Source organism: Euwallacea similis, chromosome 4 (genome assembly GCF_039881205.1).
Source record: "Euwallacea similis isolate ESF13 chromosome 4, ESF131.1, whole genome shotgun sequence".
Taxonomy (NCBI): Eukaryota; Metazoa; Arthropoda; class Insecta; order Coleoptera; family Curculionidae; genus Euwallacea; species Euwallacea similis.
In genome coordinates this window covers 3,474,311-3,491,612 of record NC_089612.1, presented here as the reverse complement: position 1 = coordinate 3,491,612, position 17,302 = coordinate 3,474,311, and the positions used below count along the sequence as shown (strand labels likewise).

The 17,302-nt window shown below is 37.4% G+C and overlaps 2 protein-coding genes across 4 annotated transcripts; one reads left to right on the top strand and one right to left on the bottom strand.

Annotated features, from left to right (window-relative positions):
- Positions 1 to 370: 370 nt before the first annotated feature.
- LOC136408653 (dystrophin-like) lies at positions 371 to 2,705 on the top strand. The gene is made up of 7 exons (XM_066389764.1): positions 371 to 606; positions 804 to 940; positions 995 to 1,202; positions 1,255 to 1,501; positions 1,554 to 1,665; positions 1,725 to 2,218; positions 2,277 to 2,705. The coding sequence occupies exons 1-7, from the start codon at positions 551 to 553 to the stop codon at positions 2,661 to 2,663; spliced, it is 1,641 nt and encodes a 546-aa protein (XP_066245861.1). The 5' UTR covers positions 371 to 550; the 3' UTR covers positions 2,664 to 2,705.
- A 435-nt stretch (positions 2,706 to 3,140) lies between these two features.
- Hil (Hillarin) lies at positions 3,141 to 16,967 on the bottom strand. Of its 3 annotated transcripts, none has more exons than XM_066389761.1 (11): positions 16,596 to 16,967; positions 14,271 to 14,709; positions 9,790 to 10,025; positions 6,621 to 6,737; positions 6,372 to 6,565; positions 5,820 to 6,140; positions 4,904 to 5,266; positions 4,641 to 4,849; positions 4,454 to 4,584; positions 4,142 to 4,399; positions 3,141 to 4,088 (listed from the first exon to the last, which is right to left on the bottom strand). In XM_066389761.1, exons 2-11 carry the CDS (start codon positions 14,632 to 14,634, stop codon positions 3,792 to 3,794), a joined length of 2,490 nt encoding a protein of 829 aa, XP_066245858.1. In that variant the 5' UTR covers positions 14,635 to 14,709; positions 16,596 to 16,967; the 3' UTR covers positions 3,141 to 3,791. The 3 variants fall into 3 exon arrangements, with proteins under 3 accessions (XP_066245858.1, XP_066245859.1, XP_066245860.1); XM_066389762.1 differs by having other exon boundaries at positions 16,641 to 16,967; XM_066389763.1 differs by having other exon boundaries at positions 16,682 to 16,967.
- Between the last annotated feature and the right edge of the window lie 335 nt (positions 16,968 to 17,302).

Here is a 17,302-nt window from a genome sequence, read left to right as displayed (position 1 = left end):
TATGTCAATTAATGATAACGAACAATTCTTTAATTTACTTTGGATAGTAATTGAGAAAAAAAAAAAAAGTCAAGTGGAATGGCGGTTACAAGTCTTTCACGCTTTGCGCTTAAAATGCGAATGTTCATTTGTCTCGATCGTTTCCCCCTAATCCAAACTCTATTTTCAGATTTCCTTTTTAATTAAGTTAGTTCAGGTAATTTTTTATTTAATTTGTAAAAATTTAAAAAGCGAAAAACATCCCTTTTTAACAAATTGACCATAAAAACGAGGCAATCATTCCTACTGTCTCGCCATCTACCGGCAGAACATTGAAAGTCGATTCCAATTTAACTCCATGACGTTTGTCAATGTCAAATGTATTTTTGTTTTTGTTTATTGTCCGTTGATTACCTGTTGATTTACCGATGAAATCCACAGAAAAATCGAAAAATACAAAATATTTAACGTTAAATATCAATTGAGAAGTTAATTTTTATGTCGTAAATATGTAAATTACGCAAATTTCCAAAATTCGGCATCAGTTTCACTCAATTTTTCACATAAATTAATGATGGGAAGTTGGAAGAAAGTCGAAAACGAGAGTGGGTTTTTGTGTTATCTCAAGTAAGTGTGCGGTTTTACATACAATTACAGTGTTAATTAGAATATCTGCATTGTTTAACTTATTGAGGTAAAACATAGGAGCCTACTTAAACCAAACTCGTAATGTATGTTAAAAGGTTGATCTTGCCCCTGGCCTTACTTCAGATTTTATACAGTAGAATTAATAAGTTTACATTAAATATTCTATTTTTCTCTAGCCTTGACACAAACCTGAAGCAATGGGATCACCCCAAATTCAGCGATGTCAAACAAGCCTTAGATGACTGTAACTACATTGCTTATGCAGCCTACCGACTCGCTTTCAAAATCCGAGTTTTGCAGCGATGCTTATACTGTAAGAAGATTCGAAAATTTACTTTCCTTCTGCACATTCATACTTTTTTTATAGTAGAGGAAATTCCCCTTAACATCATAACTGTGGTATTTGAAAGGCATCGCCTGGCCAATACTGAAAATTCACTAGTCTTAGAAACCTATGACTTAGAAGCTGTTCTTTCGGACGTTTTTTACACTGCCAATAAAGTGAATCACACCAATATTGATATAGATTTTGCTACTGAGATTGCCATTAATTTTTTATACAATGTATTTGATTGGTTAGTTGTTGTGAGTTAACTTCAGATGCTTGTTACTTAAAATTTGTTTTAGTCTTCGAGAGGGCAAAATTCAAGTTCTCTCTACTAAAATGCTCTTAGGGCTTTTGTGCAATTGCTCTCTATCAGAGCTTCACAAATATTTGTTTACTCTGTGTGCTGATCACAATAACTGCATTACACGAGTAAGACTGCAAGGTCTTTTGCAGAAAACTCACATGGTTATGAAGTATCTGCATGAAGAGAATTATTGCTTTGATCTAAAGTCTTTGAATTGGGCTGTAGAGAAGTGTTTTCGAGAGGTAATAATACATTGATTATCGATACTAGTTTTCTAATTTTTTGTGATTTTAGTCTCCAGGTTTAATTGGAGTGACACAAACTCATTTTATCGCCTGGTTAAATACTGAGGTGCCCTTCTTATCATTCCTTCCACTGATCTATAGGCTCAAGGCTGCAGAAACTGGTAAATGTATAGTTCAAATTTCAATTATTAGTAAAAATAATTAATTATTGTGATTTTAGTAATTAGCTCCGTTAAGTGCACTACATGCAAAACTAGGCCTTTGCTAGGCCTCAGGTATCACTGCAATAAATGCCCCAAATATCGGCAATGTCAAAGATGTTTTTTAACGGGTAGAGTAAGCCACTCTCACAAACTCTCTCACGCCTTAAGGGAATATGGAGCTCAAGGGAAATCTCAAGTTTATTTGAGCAAAATATGCCTGCTTTTCTGCTCCAAGCGGCCAGGGCAGTGTTACTCAATTGTCAGACCAAGCAGGCAGTTTGCTAATGAGAATTTCAAACCTTATCACTCCTCTGATCCTATGTATGACGTAGAACCTTTATCGCCCCCTGAAGCTCAGTTGCAAAGCATCATAAGACAATTAGAAGCGCAAAATCGAGATCTTCAGCAATTGCTTGTATTCGGTACGCGCACTGACAAGGAGATGGTCAAGTATTTGGAAGATTACAGAATTTTTATGGCCCAAAACATTCAGAAATTAAAAAATCTAAAGGCAAGCCATATAACTCTGTTGACCTTCTATACAACTAATAGACATTTGTTTCTTTTAGCAACATATTAATACACCTCAAGGACATGACATACAACTCTCAATAAATAACCCCATAACGCAATCGAGTCTTAACATGAGCCCTATAACTGTGATGACTGATCTGGATTTAAGTGACTGTGACTCTAAACAAAATGCAAAAATTGCCATACCGAATTCTTCAGTTAAAGTGCTGCATAATGATCTTGATGAGGCCTTGGCAAAGTTACAACAAATTCTGGCAAATAATTTTTCATTGGAGGATTCGCTGAGCCACTTGGACAATAGTAATTTAAAGTTTGCAGTCACAGAAGTGGAGGGAATGTTGACTTCCATTATCGATAATGTGGAATCGAGTAGATGTAACTCGGCGTTAGGAGTCCGAAGTAAGTCGTTTAATGTGCAATAGATGAAGGACAATAGTTTCTCAAAAAAATCCGTATTTTTCTATCCTTGACAATTTGGTACATGCTTCATTTATCAACACACAAAAAAAAAGTTTTTTTGTAACACCCTGCAATTTTCAAAAAACTATTTTGTTCGGGCATTCATCATTTCATCGCAATCTACGTTTTCCGTTGTGGTTTTCTGGTAAATTTTTGAATCCAAATTTTTGCTGTGCGTTCACCATTTCATCACGACTTAGATAGATATTTTTTCCTCAAACTGCAACTATGTAAAGAATTATTTTGTCTATGGATCTGTAATTCCATTGGCGTCGCAGTTCAATTAAATTTTATTTTTCGCATTGTCCATTCCGTCATATGTTAAGTTGATTTTCTCTTCAACCATTTTCCATTATCTACTTAGCAGTTTTTCTGCGTTTTCACCATTTCATAACACTTCAGGATGTATTAAATTCTTGAAAGGGTGACCCCATTAAAAATTAATAAATAATAAACTTTATTACCATTAAATGTAAATACAATTAAGTAGTGGAATGTGAATTTTTCGGTATAAGCGATTTACAAGATGGTTCGACCTTAAGAGACTACTCGAATTACTAGTAGATAACAAAAATATATATATTCAATAACACGTGTGCAATGATTATAGTCATTGTTACAAAAATATATTATTTCTCGATCTTTCAATCTTATTATTGCTCTCTTACTGTGTTTAGAATCGTTTTTATGGTTATTGCACTTGTCTGCTATTTGTAAATATGCTATGTTATATATAAATTTAGAGGCATCAATAAGAAATTAGTGGAATTAACAACTTTGTAGGTATGCAGCCTATTATTTGGGTTTCAACGTGAGGCAAGTGTTAGGCTTAGTTACTCCGAGTTAACGCTACAATAAAATCCTCAATTATCTCTTACAAAATCAGCACCAAAATCTCGATTATTAAATTTAGGACTAGATAATGTCTCTGCGGAAAATTGAAAATATACAGGGCGATTTATGCGCAAGGCGAGACGGAGAATTGTGCAGAGGAAGTCGCAAAAGATATTCCTCGGTGTAAAACTTGCAAGCAGTCTGTCGCTCCTTCCAAGTTCACTTCAATGTACAAATCCCCAAAGTTCAGGTAACCTCTAGTTGCGCTTGGACGAATTGATGAGGTACTTGCAACAGTGCGTCAGCAGGTGCTTTTCACCGGGAGAATCCTGTAAAGACGCCATTTCCCTCGTGTAAATGTCCAGCCCGTATTGACCCTCCTCAGGGAAACTTATATTGAAAGTTACAATATCGTCTGTAACGTTGTGTGAGACAAATTTAGAGAGGCGCTTTTCCTCTACTCCGTTTTTGTGGAGGGTCGCCATGAAATCCGTTAATTGGCGCGACATTCGGAATTGAAGTTCTAGTTCGCGGCCAGCGAAAATCAGTGCATCCTAAAATAGAAGTATGGAGAAAATTCCAGAAGATTAAACACCTACTATCGTACCTGATGGGTAATGGGCACTAACCCAAACAGCCTGGTAGCCTTTGTAGGTCCCCATTCTCCACTTGCACAATCTGGCAAAGGAACCATGACAGTTTGTAAATCTTCGCAGCAAATTTTGAACTTGCACACGCTCTTGAATTTCATGGGTTCTCCCGTCAAGTACTCTTTGGGGGTAACCGCATTCGCAAATATGTCCAAAAGGAAGGCGCCGCTGCAGGGCGCGTGCACTCTGAAGGCCACAGTGTTGCCCACCACAGACTAAAGTTTTTGAGAGTATTTTTGACCAAAAAATGGCGTTTTATGCTATTTTACCTGCATAACGAATCGCTTCAGAGAGACATTTTCGAAGGTATCTCCGTCGCTGTCGTAAAATTTTAGATTATAGTGGAAGATAAGGGTGCCTTGCATGTGAGATGGCATGGCTATTTTAACGGTGGCTGCTCCTGAAATTACATATTTAGTTCTGATGTTTCAATTGATTTCCAGTCTCTTGACTTACCGGTCGAATCCGTGAACATAACAGCTTTCGTCTTCGGATCAGAGAAATACAACCCGTACCTGAAAAACAGCGACCTAACAAACGGCAACTCCTCAAACTCCTGCAGCGTAATCGGGTTTTTCAATAGCTGCCACTCAGACTGCAGAGGGAAAAACTCGTAGATAAACTCCTTAGGATCAGTCAAGAAGTAGTGGTCATCGTACTCGTACCTAGATACATGTGCCTAATGAAAAAAACGCAACAAAAACCATAGTAACTTGTACCTTAAACTGTCAGATTTGGCCTTATTTCCGGCCTTCGGCGCCTCCTTAGCATTGACCAAATGTCTAGCACCCCAATTGCACTGTACGAACCTCCAGGCGCCTGCCACATAGACCGCATTCCAGGAATTCCTAAAGCGATTGTCTTCAAATCGAACGCCTGGCTGGTAACCTGCGGACTTGGAGTAGCCCTTAATGACCACGCAATGCAATCCTGCATAGCTGCACAGCCTTTTGAAAAGTACGTGGTAGCTCTCGGTGCCATTTTTTATTCCGCGAAGCAGTCCCATGGGGGTGTCTCCCCGGAGGTTGTCGTCGAACGACATGGTGTTGAGGTTTTTTACGGTTATCCACCGAAATATCGTCCTAAAAAAATGCATACTCGCTGATACTATTTTTAGAACCTCAATATCTCAATTCATAAGAAGGGCAATGGTTTTTATTTAATTCAAATTTAATGCATCATTATCAAAATAAGGAGAATAATAGTATGATCAATATGAAATATTGGTTATCATTGCAGGAATCAGACCAAGAGTTTCGTACGGGTCTGCGGTTTAGTAGCCTACCACGTAAGACCTGCTATTTACTGCATATAAACTTACAGATTTGTAACTTGATTGATCAAGAAACCTAGGCGTAGTGAGGACTTATTTCTTGAGACTACAAAACATTTAAACAACATTGTCAAAAGGAATGTTCAAATGATTACTCTATGTCATTGAATTTCTAAGAAAATAATGTATTCAGGAAAACCGAATAGAGTCAGCGAAAGCAGCGGTAGGCAAGCCAGAGATACCTTGTCAGACTTAAATTCATCCAAGGCATCATGATTACTAATCAGCAAGAAATGGGGTCCCAGTGAGAGTACTATTTATTAGTACTACTATTACGGAATAATTCTCGTTATATTTCGTACCTGGCTTTTTCGATGTCGGATCCGCATCTGCCTACCAATTGGCGCACCAGGTCGGTGAAAGATTTTTGGTCTTCTTGAGCAACAGAAATCGCGATTTGATCGACGTTGGAGAACTCTACGGGGTCGTTGTAGACTTGGAATTTGCTTAGAGCCGGAGGGGCAGGTGGGGGCGCATGTACCGGATAGGGCTGCGCCTCCTCAGTGTAACCGTCGTTGTGGTCGAGATAGAGTGACTCTGCCTGCATGAATTCACTGCGTTTCTCGTTGATCAGTTCCAACATCTCGTGGCTCTGTTTCTCAACCAGAGCCGCCGTTGCCGCTCTAAGAATTTTTTCATTTAACGATAATGGTGATTTCCTGATGTGTGTGTGTGTATGTGTGTGTGTGTGTTGAAAATGCAAATTTTTATTATTATAGCACCTACACGATAAGTTCTACTGCATTGCAGTTGCCTCACCGATATAGTTTACCGAGTAGATTTAGGTCGCTGATGACTTCATTTTTAGATTTGTTTTGTCGATATTCAGGTTGTCACGTTAATGGCACTTTTACCTTTCATGTTCCAGCATTTTTCTAGTCAAAGACTCCTTTTTCTTATCCCGCCTTAATGTCATGTTTTTCTCCAGATCTTCCCTTTCCTGCTGGTGCCGCAAAGTGAGAATGTTTTGGTCATCCCTCTTCCGCTTCATCTGCATCTCCCTTTCAAACCTATTGGTAAGTCTTTCCAGCTCTTTCTCCCATTCTTCCTATTCATTAAAACATTTTTATTATAAAAAAATAAACGTTTAAGTAGCGGTTTACTCTAAATTCATCTCGTATCCGCCTCTCTTCCTCCTCTCTTTGTCGCGCAAACTTCCTATACAAATCGTCTTCCTCCTTTCTATGTATCATCTCGAGCCGTCTCTGTTCATCTCGGTCCTACAAAAGAGCACCATATTACTTAAATCATTAAAACACTAATTAATCCACAATCAGTTATGTAATAACGAGAATCCTCCGCAGGCGTCATGAAATAAATTTTATTGTAGTTTTTTCACCATTTCCTGGCGGTGTCTGTCCCACGGCATAAAAATTGGTTCTCATAACATTAATTCACATCGCCATTTACCCCGTTATATCGCACGAGTGGAAGGTTTATTAAAAGAGTGTATGTGCATTCTCAATGACGTCACCTCTGATTCGACCGAATTACTACGTCATCGAGAGTAAAAATGTTTAAAAAAATTCAAGGTAAGAAAAATTAATGCCGTATTATTATTATCCTAAAACCAGGGCCCACTCCATCCTACCTGTTCGAAATCCACGCAACAGGTGACGTAACGATGGTACTGTGACGTCACGCCTAGCGGTGATCGGGTTTTGAATGTGTAGCTGTCCCATATATGGCGCGACCTCTTCGGCAAATAACGAAACGTTTTTCTGTGGTTTTGTAGGCGATCGGAGTTTGGTATTAAAAACCGCAAAATCGATTACGCAATTCGGTACTTATCAGTGCAGAAAATGTGTGTTTGGTATGCGTCGTTTGCGTGGTATATTGGCTTACGGTCATAACACAGCAATATTGCGTCGCACAGGTAATTCTATGGTGGTTTTGGATCAGTAGTAGTGTTTGAGGATCTTATTGATGCATTCTTGTCTCTGCTTAATTGATGGATATAGAGGAGAGGGAAACATTTCGTTCCAACTGTACCGAAATTAAGAAAAAGGTGCTCATTCGATTTTGAATTAAACATAATTCGTATTTCCTCCCACTATGTTTGATATTTACCTATTTTACATCTAAGATTTGCGATAATAATAAAACAGTCTTCTAAAGTAAATTACGCTATCTCGCAATTATTTCTTCATCTTACACAGTGGCGTGGCCAGTTTAGGGAGATGTTGATATTGAGTTTCCAAACTTGTTACAACAATGTGGTTAATTTTCTTGCAAAATTGATTTCTTGAAACTGGCATCAAGTGCGCTTCTGATTATTCTCGAGTTAAATTGTAAATTTCCAGGATTGTCGTGGAAAATTCACGTTACACCACGCTCTCCAAGCCAATGATGTAACTGGTTGGCAAAAAATTGAAGCAAATTTCCGAGCAATGCAATTCCATAAATAAAAACAAATTGTTTTAAATTTATTTGTTTAGTGCACCGAGTTACCGCAGATACATCACTAAATACAAATTTCCTAAACTTTCTGATAAATCCAACAATAAAAAACATAATTTTGTCGCTGAAAAATTGATGCTTTCTCCCACTGTTTCCTCTAAATTTATACGTCATCAAGATTATTGTTTTTTTCAACCTGATGACAGAAATAACCTGAAATAATCTAGAAGTGTTACGCGTAAAATTCTTTCTAGGTTGATTCATTAATAAAGAATATGTGACCGATAATTTGAAAAAAGAAATTCGTAAAGCGATGAAATTGGAGATCTGACGCGTTCAATTATGTCTCCACAAAGGTCTTGAAACGCCGATTAAAGCGGCTAAATCGGATTAAAACGCCTAAATTGCAATATCCACTTTCTATTTTGCATAAGACCTGCGCTGTTTGATGATAATGAGTAATTAGGATGAATGATTTATGGTGAATGAGGCGGGGCAAAGTTAGATTTTTTAAGAACAAAAAAATATTTGATTGAATGAAATGGCTTTTTCAGATCTATTAGTTACTGATTGAATAATTACATTCCATTTCAAATAACTCTGATTTCTTTGGTCGAGGAACAAACATAAGTAGCATTTTTTAAAGGTGATTAATAGAGAACAAGAACCGATGTTTAATTTCCGATGTAAAGAACACATAATGGGCAAAAATCCCGTCTAAGTACATGAGCATTCCACGCAAATCAGTTTGAAATGAAAGAGATCAAAAGCAAATTATTCCAAGGAGTCACGCCGAGTTCTGTTCTGATTGCGTTGCAAATTCGCAGTAACGGTGACAGTAAAGAAATTACCTATTTTATGATAAGAGACTAAAAATTCCTGTGAGCTCAGGATTTTCTTGTAAGTTAGGAAAAATGAGTAATTGCGTGGTAACACCCTGCGTGGCTGTATGCGATGCATATGGGGGCGGTACTCGAGGAACGATTTTTCTGATTCGCGTGACAATATTAGAAATCATAACACAAAAAAAGAGTTAAAGAGAATATGCATGCAAAATTTGAATTTCAAAAAGCCTCAGTATGGCAGTACAGTTAGTCCGCTCACTCCATTACCTTAATTAGATTTTATTTTCCGCGGAATGGGTTTTTGGTGCGTGGAGAAGAATAGCTTAATACCTTATTATTATGCCGAATTAATTGTGGTTGTATCCGTTTTAATTTCGATCGGTTGCCGTTATAGAGTAGAAAATAGAAAATGCGCAAAACTCGCCCCAAAAAAAGGCGGCAGGAACGACCGCTTTCTTCGACGACAAGGAAGTTTACGTTAAGGTGCAAAATCGACTCTTCAATAGAAGAGAAAAGTGGTTTTTTGCTTCCGGCTTTACCCGGGCCTCGCAATAACTAACGAGATTTCACTGATTCATATGGAAGTGGCGTATAAAAGTGATTGACGAAGACTCTCTTCTTAAGACGCATTGGTACCAAGGTCCATCGGGCTTTACCCGCAGATTTTCTATGAAGATACCATTGTTGTAGAGATACTTATCAGAGGCGGCACCAATATGGCCTCAGGAAGCGTCTCCGCGCAGTCTTCATCTCAAGGTTGGAACGAACATTATGAGAAAACATAAAAAGTGAAATTAAACCTCGGATCTTAGATTGGAAATCAGGACGGTGATGTCAGTAGGAATGCGCACGAAATTGACACACCTTATGATGTAGTATACCCAAAATATAACATGGCTGAAAAATTCCTTCCAACACCATGATAAAACATAACTGCACTATAAGCGAACAGTAACAATTGTTAATGCAAATAATAATTTATTCATAAGAATAAAACTTAAGACTTCCAGTCTTAAGCTCAACTCACCAGGTAGGCATCTATAGGCTTTTCCCTGTGCATTTTGTAGCTTTTTTGCAGCTCGGTTTGCTTAAGGGCGTGGGCGATATGGAGAGCGCTGGCGTCAAAGCGGCCATATTGGTAGCCTGCAGTAGGGGATGCCCCATCTGTGTAGGTAGTGGGGCTGTAGCTCGCTCTTTCCCCGTAAGGGGGCGAGTGCGGCTGATGGTGTGAGTTGCCGTTTAAATGCGTCCGCACCTGGAGGGCTGAAAAATTACATTTTAATTCGCTTTTTTAGTTTAGTCAAAACTAATTTTGACCTAGAAGCATTAATCTTCTTGCTCTCCTCCTGCGATAAGCAACAAGCAATGCCAATTGCATTAGGCTTGCTTGCAATAAACTCGCGTCAGAAAATATTTTCAAGCGGTTTAATTGTTAAAGTAAACTATAAAAGTTATACAAAAATGCGTTTTAATAAGACTTCGCTTATCGAAATTCCAAAGGTGTATACTCGATTACGTCATTCATGGCTTCTGAAAAGTACAAAACATCGAGAGATATTTAGATTTAAAAAAGTTAGTGATATTTTTTTCTTTTTATTAATTGATATATTGGCCATTCATCTTCAAACGTATCTGCAATCTATCCACATCCACAAAGCCTAACAATAAATTTTTGCATATGTTTCAGTTACTACTTGCCATAATTCTAAATGAGCTGCTATTAATTGAATTTTAGTATGTTTTGATTGAAATAATGCCTAGCCAAATGCCTAGCCTTCTTATTGCAAATCTGGGACCTATACGTGCCCCAGAACACAAAGCAGGTCAATATTTTATAGTTTTCCTGGAGAGAATTTCTAGGATGCTTTTACATTCCAAGACTAGTTTGGATTATTTCATGTCAGCGCCAATATAGAATCCCTGACGTCGGAGGGTATTGTTGCGACTTAAGGGTTTAAGTGATTTCAGTATACTCGCTTTTACAGTAAACATTGTTTATTAACTCTACAAATATACAATCACTATTTCACTAGTAAAAAATTTAATATCGCTTATTACAATCACTTTATTCTTGTAGCTGTACTAGTCTTAGATTTCCTCACTTTTAAAAATGGACTTTTTATACAGGGTGTCGTGACGTATCTGGCATAGATTTTTCAGCTATCTCCAAAAAAAATAATTGAGGAGATAAGTCTGGTGATGGCGCTAGCCAAACAACAGCACCCAATTCAGTGGGATTATACCTTATGAAGCACTTAAAAAACCTAACATGCTCGTCACTCGGTTACGATTGATGGTGACATATCACTTTAGGTCAACTTAGACAAATGTTTTTTTTTGTTCAGGACGCTTCCTTATAACCATTAGAAGTCATGTAGGTGAGGAAAAATCGAATTTTTTCAAAAAATTACTCGGAAAATTTAATTTTATACTAATTTCAATACTTTTTCTCAATACTAAAGTGTCTTACGGGACTGTGGAGCGAAAAGGGGTGCTGGGTAGGGCAGCTAAAACGGGGTTTTGATGTATTTTTAGAAGTTTCCAAAGGGTAACACTACTTGTATCCAATATTTTTCTTGCGCAAGGGCCACGCTAATAAAATAAGATAAGGAAAAGTAAGGTAAGTGTAATGGAAGTATAACAATAAATAAAGGTTTGGTTCTTATAAACCAAAACGTTGTTTTCATTTCTACTTTAAGGTCGAGAAGTGGATTTTAAAGGTTTTTACGAATTGTATTATTTTAGGTTAGGTTCGATATTCTGGTTATACCCCACCCAGCACCTTTTTTCACTCCATGGTCCCGTAAGACACTTTAGTATTGAGAAAAAGTATTGAAATTAGTGTGAAATTAAATTTTTCGAGTAATTTTTTCAAGAAATTTTTTGTAAAAATTCGATTTTTTCTCACCTAGATGACTTCTAACGGCGATGAGGAAGCGTCCTGAACAAAAAAAAAAAACATTCGTGTGAGTTGACCTAAAGTGATATGGACCCCGATTGATTTTAGGACAAATATTCATTGGACATTTTTTACTTAAAATTGCTTCAGCACCACACTCTTAACCTATGGCAGATACGTCACAGAACACCTTGTATAGCTAAAGATGCCATGAATAGAAGGTTTCGCAATTTGATTGCAAACATGCAAACGTAAACAAACATACCAGAATATTCAACATACATAAAAAGATATAATAAATTTTTCCTCGAGCGCATCACGTTAATACTAAATGGTTCAACGAATATCCAAGAGAAGCGTTTTCTGTGACTGACAAAACAGTTTGATAATATTCTCGAATTGCAGAAAATTATTTTTGGCGAGTGAAACACTGCACGTTTTCTTCTGCCATGCATAATACAAAATGTAATTAAAGTATTAAATAATGTAAGTATTATTAACACCGCCAATCGCATTCACACGCGCTCTGCTTCAACGGTGCATGACTTTATTATAGGCAGCCAAACATACACAAAATCGATAAAACAATCAACAATCAACTTCCAACATTAGTCCCATGAACGACGAACTGCGTTCGCCCGCCTCTGTCAAACGTTCATCTCTAAAAACGAAACTTTAATTTAAAGAACATTTTCTCTAGAGATAAAAACCATGTTTATGGCTTTAGTAAAGAGTGATGAAAATTGCTTTTTTACAGAGTCATTGAATACCTCTTTTTTGCCTTTGTTTTTCACCTCTATTGTTAATAAAACATTTCCGTCAATTGTCGCAAAACAAGGTTGTCTGACACCATCTACGAGAAAAGGCCGTGCGGCAAACGTTACTTCCAGATCTGTGCGTCATCAAGATGTTATTATTATTATTATTATTATTATTGTTATTTAATTTATTTAGCAACCGTTTAAATGTATCTACACTTAAGGGGCTACAAAGTCGCAATCTAATTAGTTTTGCAAAAATTTGAAATTGTTTCTCGTTCATTGCACAAGTCTGTAATGAATATTATAAACGAATAACGGCCTTCCGTTTATGTGCCAGTTTAACGCTAAAAATTCGTATCTACTAGTAATGGGAATTAAATGCGCTAGCCTTGACTTTACCCAAACGGTAACTAAAGGTTTTTTGCGACCAATTACATGTGTGCATTTAGAATTACATGTGTACTACTATTTTAGTTAATTCGTGACAAAAGTGGGTGCGCACATGAGACATGTTTGATTTGCGTATAATCGCTAAAAGTGAGAATTACATATAGCACAAGTTCAGGGGATATGTTATCTATACAAAATTAATCAGCGAATTACACCAAGAAGGAAATTAACAATTGCATAAATCTGCGATCCTTATAAGATAGTAATGACGATTTTTCAATTATTAAGCTTTCTAATGATTATTCAATCGGCTGGTCAAATATTTAAACCAAAGGCCTTAAATCATTATTATTATTACCGTACGATTATGAATAATATGTGGTCTGATTTTATCGCTTCCTGATTAATACGCGCCCACCTTTCTTCTTATATTTAAATTGAAAGTACGCCCCAAAAAGAGAGTAATAATTTCACTTTATGAACGATTTTACATATTTTTATCGCAACAACGTCATAAAACTCACCTTACAATTGTCATCTCTCTTGCACATATACATGACGCCGACTGTCAAACTGTAGCTTTCTCTCTCACTTCACACATTTTGACACTCATGATTCTTTTTATCACAAATTATCATGTCTGTGACGAAAAATTAAATTTTTCTGCATATACGGGGCGTTTCCTAACTACGTGTAAAGAATTTAAGGACGTAATCTTCGATTGATTTTAAGTAAGAATTGTCTAATAAACATATGTCCGCAAATGCTTTGTTTCCAATACACAGGGTGTTGAAATGTAACAAGAAAAAACGGTTTTATCGGATATTTCCAAAATGACTCAATTTGGGTGTTTCAATTTTAGCATACAATTATGTAGTAAAAAGCCCAATATTTACACTTGTTCTACTTATCTTGTTCTTTTTTGATAAGGGCACTCGTTTTTAAAGAAAACATAATTTTTTGGGGGAATGCTTTAATGATTAATTATAAGAATTGCTGAAAATGACCATAGTAGTTTTAGTATGTATTATTGTTTACTAACTTGTTTATTGTTTTTTTTTTGCTGCTGCCACAACCATTGAGTCATTTTGGAAATATTGAATAAAACCGTTTTTTCTTGTTATATTTCAACACCCTGTATATTGGAAACAAAGCATGTACGGGCATGTTTATTAGACACTTCTTACTTAAAATCAATCGAAGATTATGTCCTTAAATTCTTTACACGTAGTTAGGAAACACCCTGTATACCACGTGAAAACGATCTTCTCTTTCTGTCTTGCAGGCACATTGGGGGCAGTTACGTAGAATCGAAAAGCGAGTTTGTCAAACTTTAACAAGACTTTAATTTGAATTACACAATTATGACCTTTATTGCTGTGTAATGTAATAATAATGTTGTATAGAGGATTTAGCTCATATACACTTGACATGCTTACTTTTTACATGCTTACTAACCTTCGTTTTCAATTCCGCTTCTCCCCGGGCCCCTGATTTGCTCGTTGACGAAATTGGACGATTTGGGCACGTTCAGCGCACTGCGAATCCCCACGGAAGACCCGTCCAAGTGTCCCGGTCCGATCTTCGGCACGTGTCCACTACAATACACCTCCTTGTCCTCCTGCCTATGCTGGTTATTGTAGTACGTTTTGAGGGTGAGTTTCGTCCCGCACACCGCGCATTTGAAACAACCACTGTGGAAAAAGGTGAAATCCTTCAAAGGGCCGACGCGATCTACTTGATACACAGTCTCGTTGCACCGCAAACACGTACTTTCGTAGAAATTGGGCCGGTACATCGCCTTGTAGCTGCTTTGGAGCATTTTTCTGAGCGGGAATCAAACCGGAAGTCGATTCGAATAATGGACAGACGCGGAAGGAGCGGTGCTGCCACCTCTCTGGAAGAAAAAGGGTTGTGTTTGTCTCGCTCTAATGAATGTCACCGAAGTGTGATGGAAATGACTGACATTATAATTTGCTTTATTACGTTTCCATGGGGTATTGAAATTTGAGATCGTTTTCAATTCAGTGTTCTCCGATGTCGTTGGGTTAATAATATTCAAGTTGGATTTAGAGGGTGTGCATTAATTGGGCTTGAAATTCAAAGCGGGATTTTTCGCCAAATGGTCTTCAGTAAGGCGAAATTAACTTGTGAAGGACTTCATGATCCCATATAAACATAACAATATGGTCGTTTTTAAATGTGAGTGGGAAGTTGACAGCATTATCAAACTAATTTGAACAAAGGGTTGAAGCGGAAGAAGCAGTGCTCCCGCCCCCCTGGACGAAGACGAATTGTGTTTGTCCCACCTTAATAAATATCAAGAAAGTAGGATGGAAGTTATCGACTTTATAATTCGCGCTACCAGGTTTCCATGGAGAATTAAAATTTGAAATCGTTTTCAGTTTAGTATTATATTGTTATTTTCCGATTTTGTTGAGCTAATAGTTATCATGTATATGTCGAATTTAATTTAAAGCGAGAAGGTGCAAATTAATTGAACTTGCAACTCAATCGGGATTTTTCGCTAAATATTTATTAGTAAGACAAAATTATCTAGTGAAGAACTTAATGACTCGATATTAACGTAGTAATTTCGTAATTTTCTAATATGAACGCGAGGTTGAGAGCATTGCCAAACTGACGTATTTTTCACTAAGTTTGAAGATGTTTTTCCTTTTCGCCATATGATGATTTGCTTTGAATAATCGCCAGGAAGTAAATAATGTCGGCAAAATGCGAATAAACTATTGATGTTGACTTCGGAATGGTACCTCTAAACCGGAGAAACTTGTACGCGGTACCTACCGAGAATGTTGGAAGCCTCGAGCTATTTTATACGTTTTATAGATTCCACTGGTACTTAAGGAGAATTAATAACGCTACTCTATTCTGTTCCTATAATCCTGTATGTGGCTCGAAGCAGCGTCATTATCTCCAGACATTTATGCAATAAACTAATGGCAAAAATGGTGTCATATCCGCTACAGACGTTAATTCTCATCGCTAAAGGCAAACAGAACAATTTTCCGGTGTCTTATTGCTAAACCCATTGTGTTGTGCGCCTGTATTTGGATGGAAAAGAAACTGAAGGCCTAAACAGCTGCTGTTAGAAATTAACCGCCTTTAATGGACCACGATCAGTGATATGAATAAAAATGATTGCCTTGAGAAGCAATAGGTCATGGCCGAGCGCTGACCAACTCCAAAGAGACTATTGGCTTAGGAAAGTGAAATACCTTATTCTTATTAGCCAGAACAGACTTAAATACAGACTCTCTAATTTTTCTGAATTATCAATCATGGGACTTTTACTTCGTTACATCGCAATAATAACCAGGGACATCCATACATGTACATTGCTATTTTTGTAAATTAAAATCGACTAAAAAGACTTTCCCATGGTTCTTTTCTAGGAAGTTAATGAGTTGTTTGCGACTTTCACGCCCGTTGCGAGAATCTCCGTAATGACATTATTTTATGTCTGTCTCCCACGCCGTAGGCCTTCTCCTGCGTTTATTATTAATCGCTTTTATGGTGATCTATCTGGTAATTATCTCTACGCAAAAAACAGCTCAAATGACCACTTTGAAGCGGTCTCCCAAACACCTGTTTTACTCTCCGGGACATCGATGAGCGATTAGACCACGACCTTGTCTCAGCCTTAAATAGGAACATATTTAATTAAGTCACACTATGATCACAGTTATGACGAACTTAATGACGCCCTCATTTCAATGCCACAAGGATGATGATCATCAACTAAAAAAAACTCTTCTCTACCTATTAAATGCCTGGAATACCCTTCAAACAAAACTCCACACTTACACGACGAGATAACCACACAAGGGACCAAAAACGCCACTCACCAATCGCTCGCGAGTAATATTCGCGAGAAATCCCCGAATCTTCCGCGGAAACTCGTGGAAATGGCCCTGTTATAACGGCTTATCGAGCGATGGAAAAAGCAGATTTTTCCGCCTCGAAATGGTTTATTCCGTGGCCATGTTGGTCTCGACACTGAGCGATCATCGAGGCAATACGCGAGTTCACCTGTTCAGGTGTTCACAAGACCGTGGAGAGCGCGGCAGTACCCACTATATTGCCTCCGGTATCCACCACAGTACCTGCGGCCTACTATTGCGCCGCTGCCGCTAATCTAAAGCGTTAATTTGTATGTAAATAAGGGGAATAAAAGTACCATTTCGGAGTTTGCGGGGTACCACCATATCGAAATACTGTTTCAAACCCAGTGAGTTGATTGATGTTCGCTGGTTCCGTGTTATAATCACAATAGAACTGCAGATGTTGCATGTTTTCTGCATTTTATAGTTATATAGGTTGTAAATTAATAACTTAGAAAAAAATAATCTGGTTTTCACACACAATAACGGATATTTGATTTTTTTGAATGCTAATTCAAGGTAAAGACATTTATATCAGTTCTGTAATGTAGTATTAAAAGACACTCACACCTGTGATGCACTAAA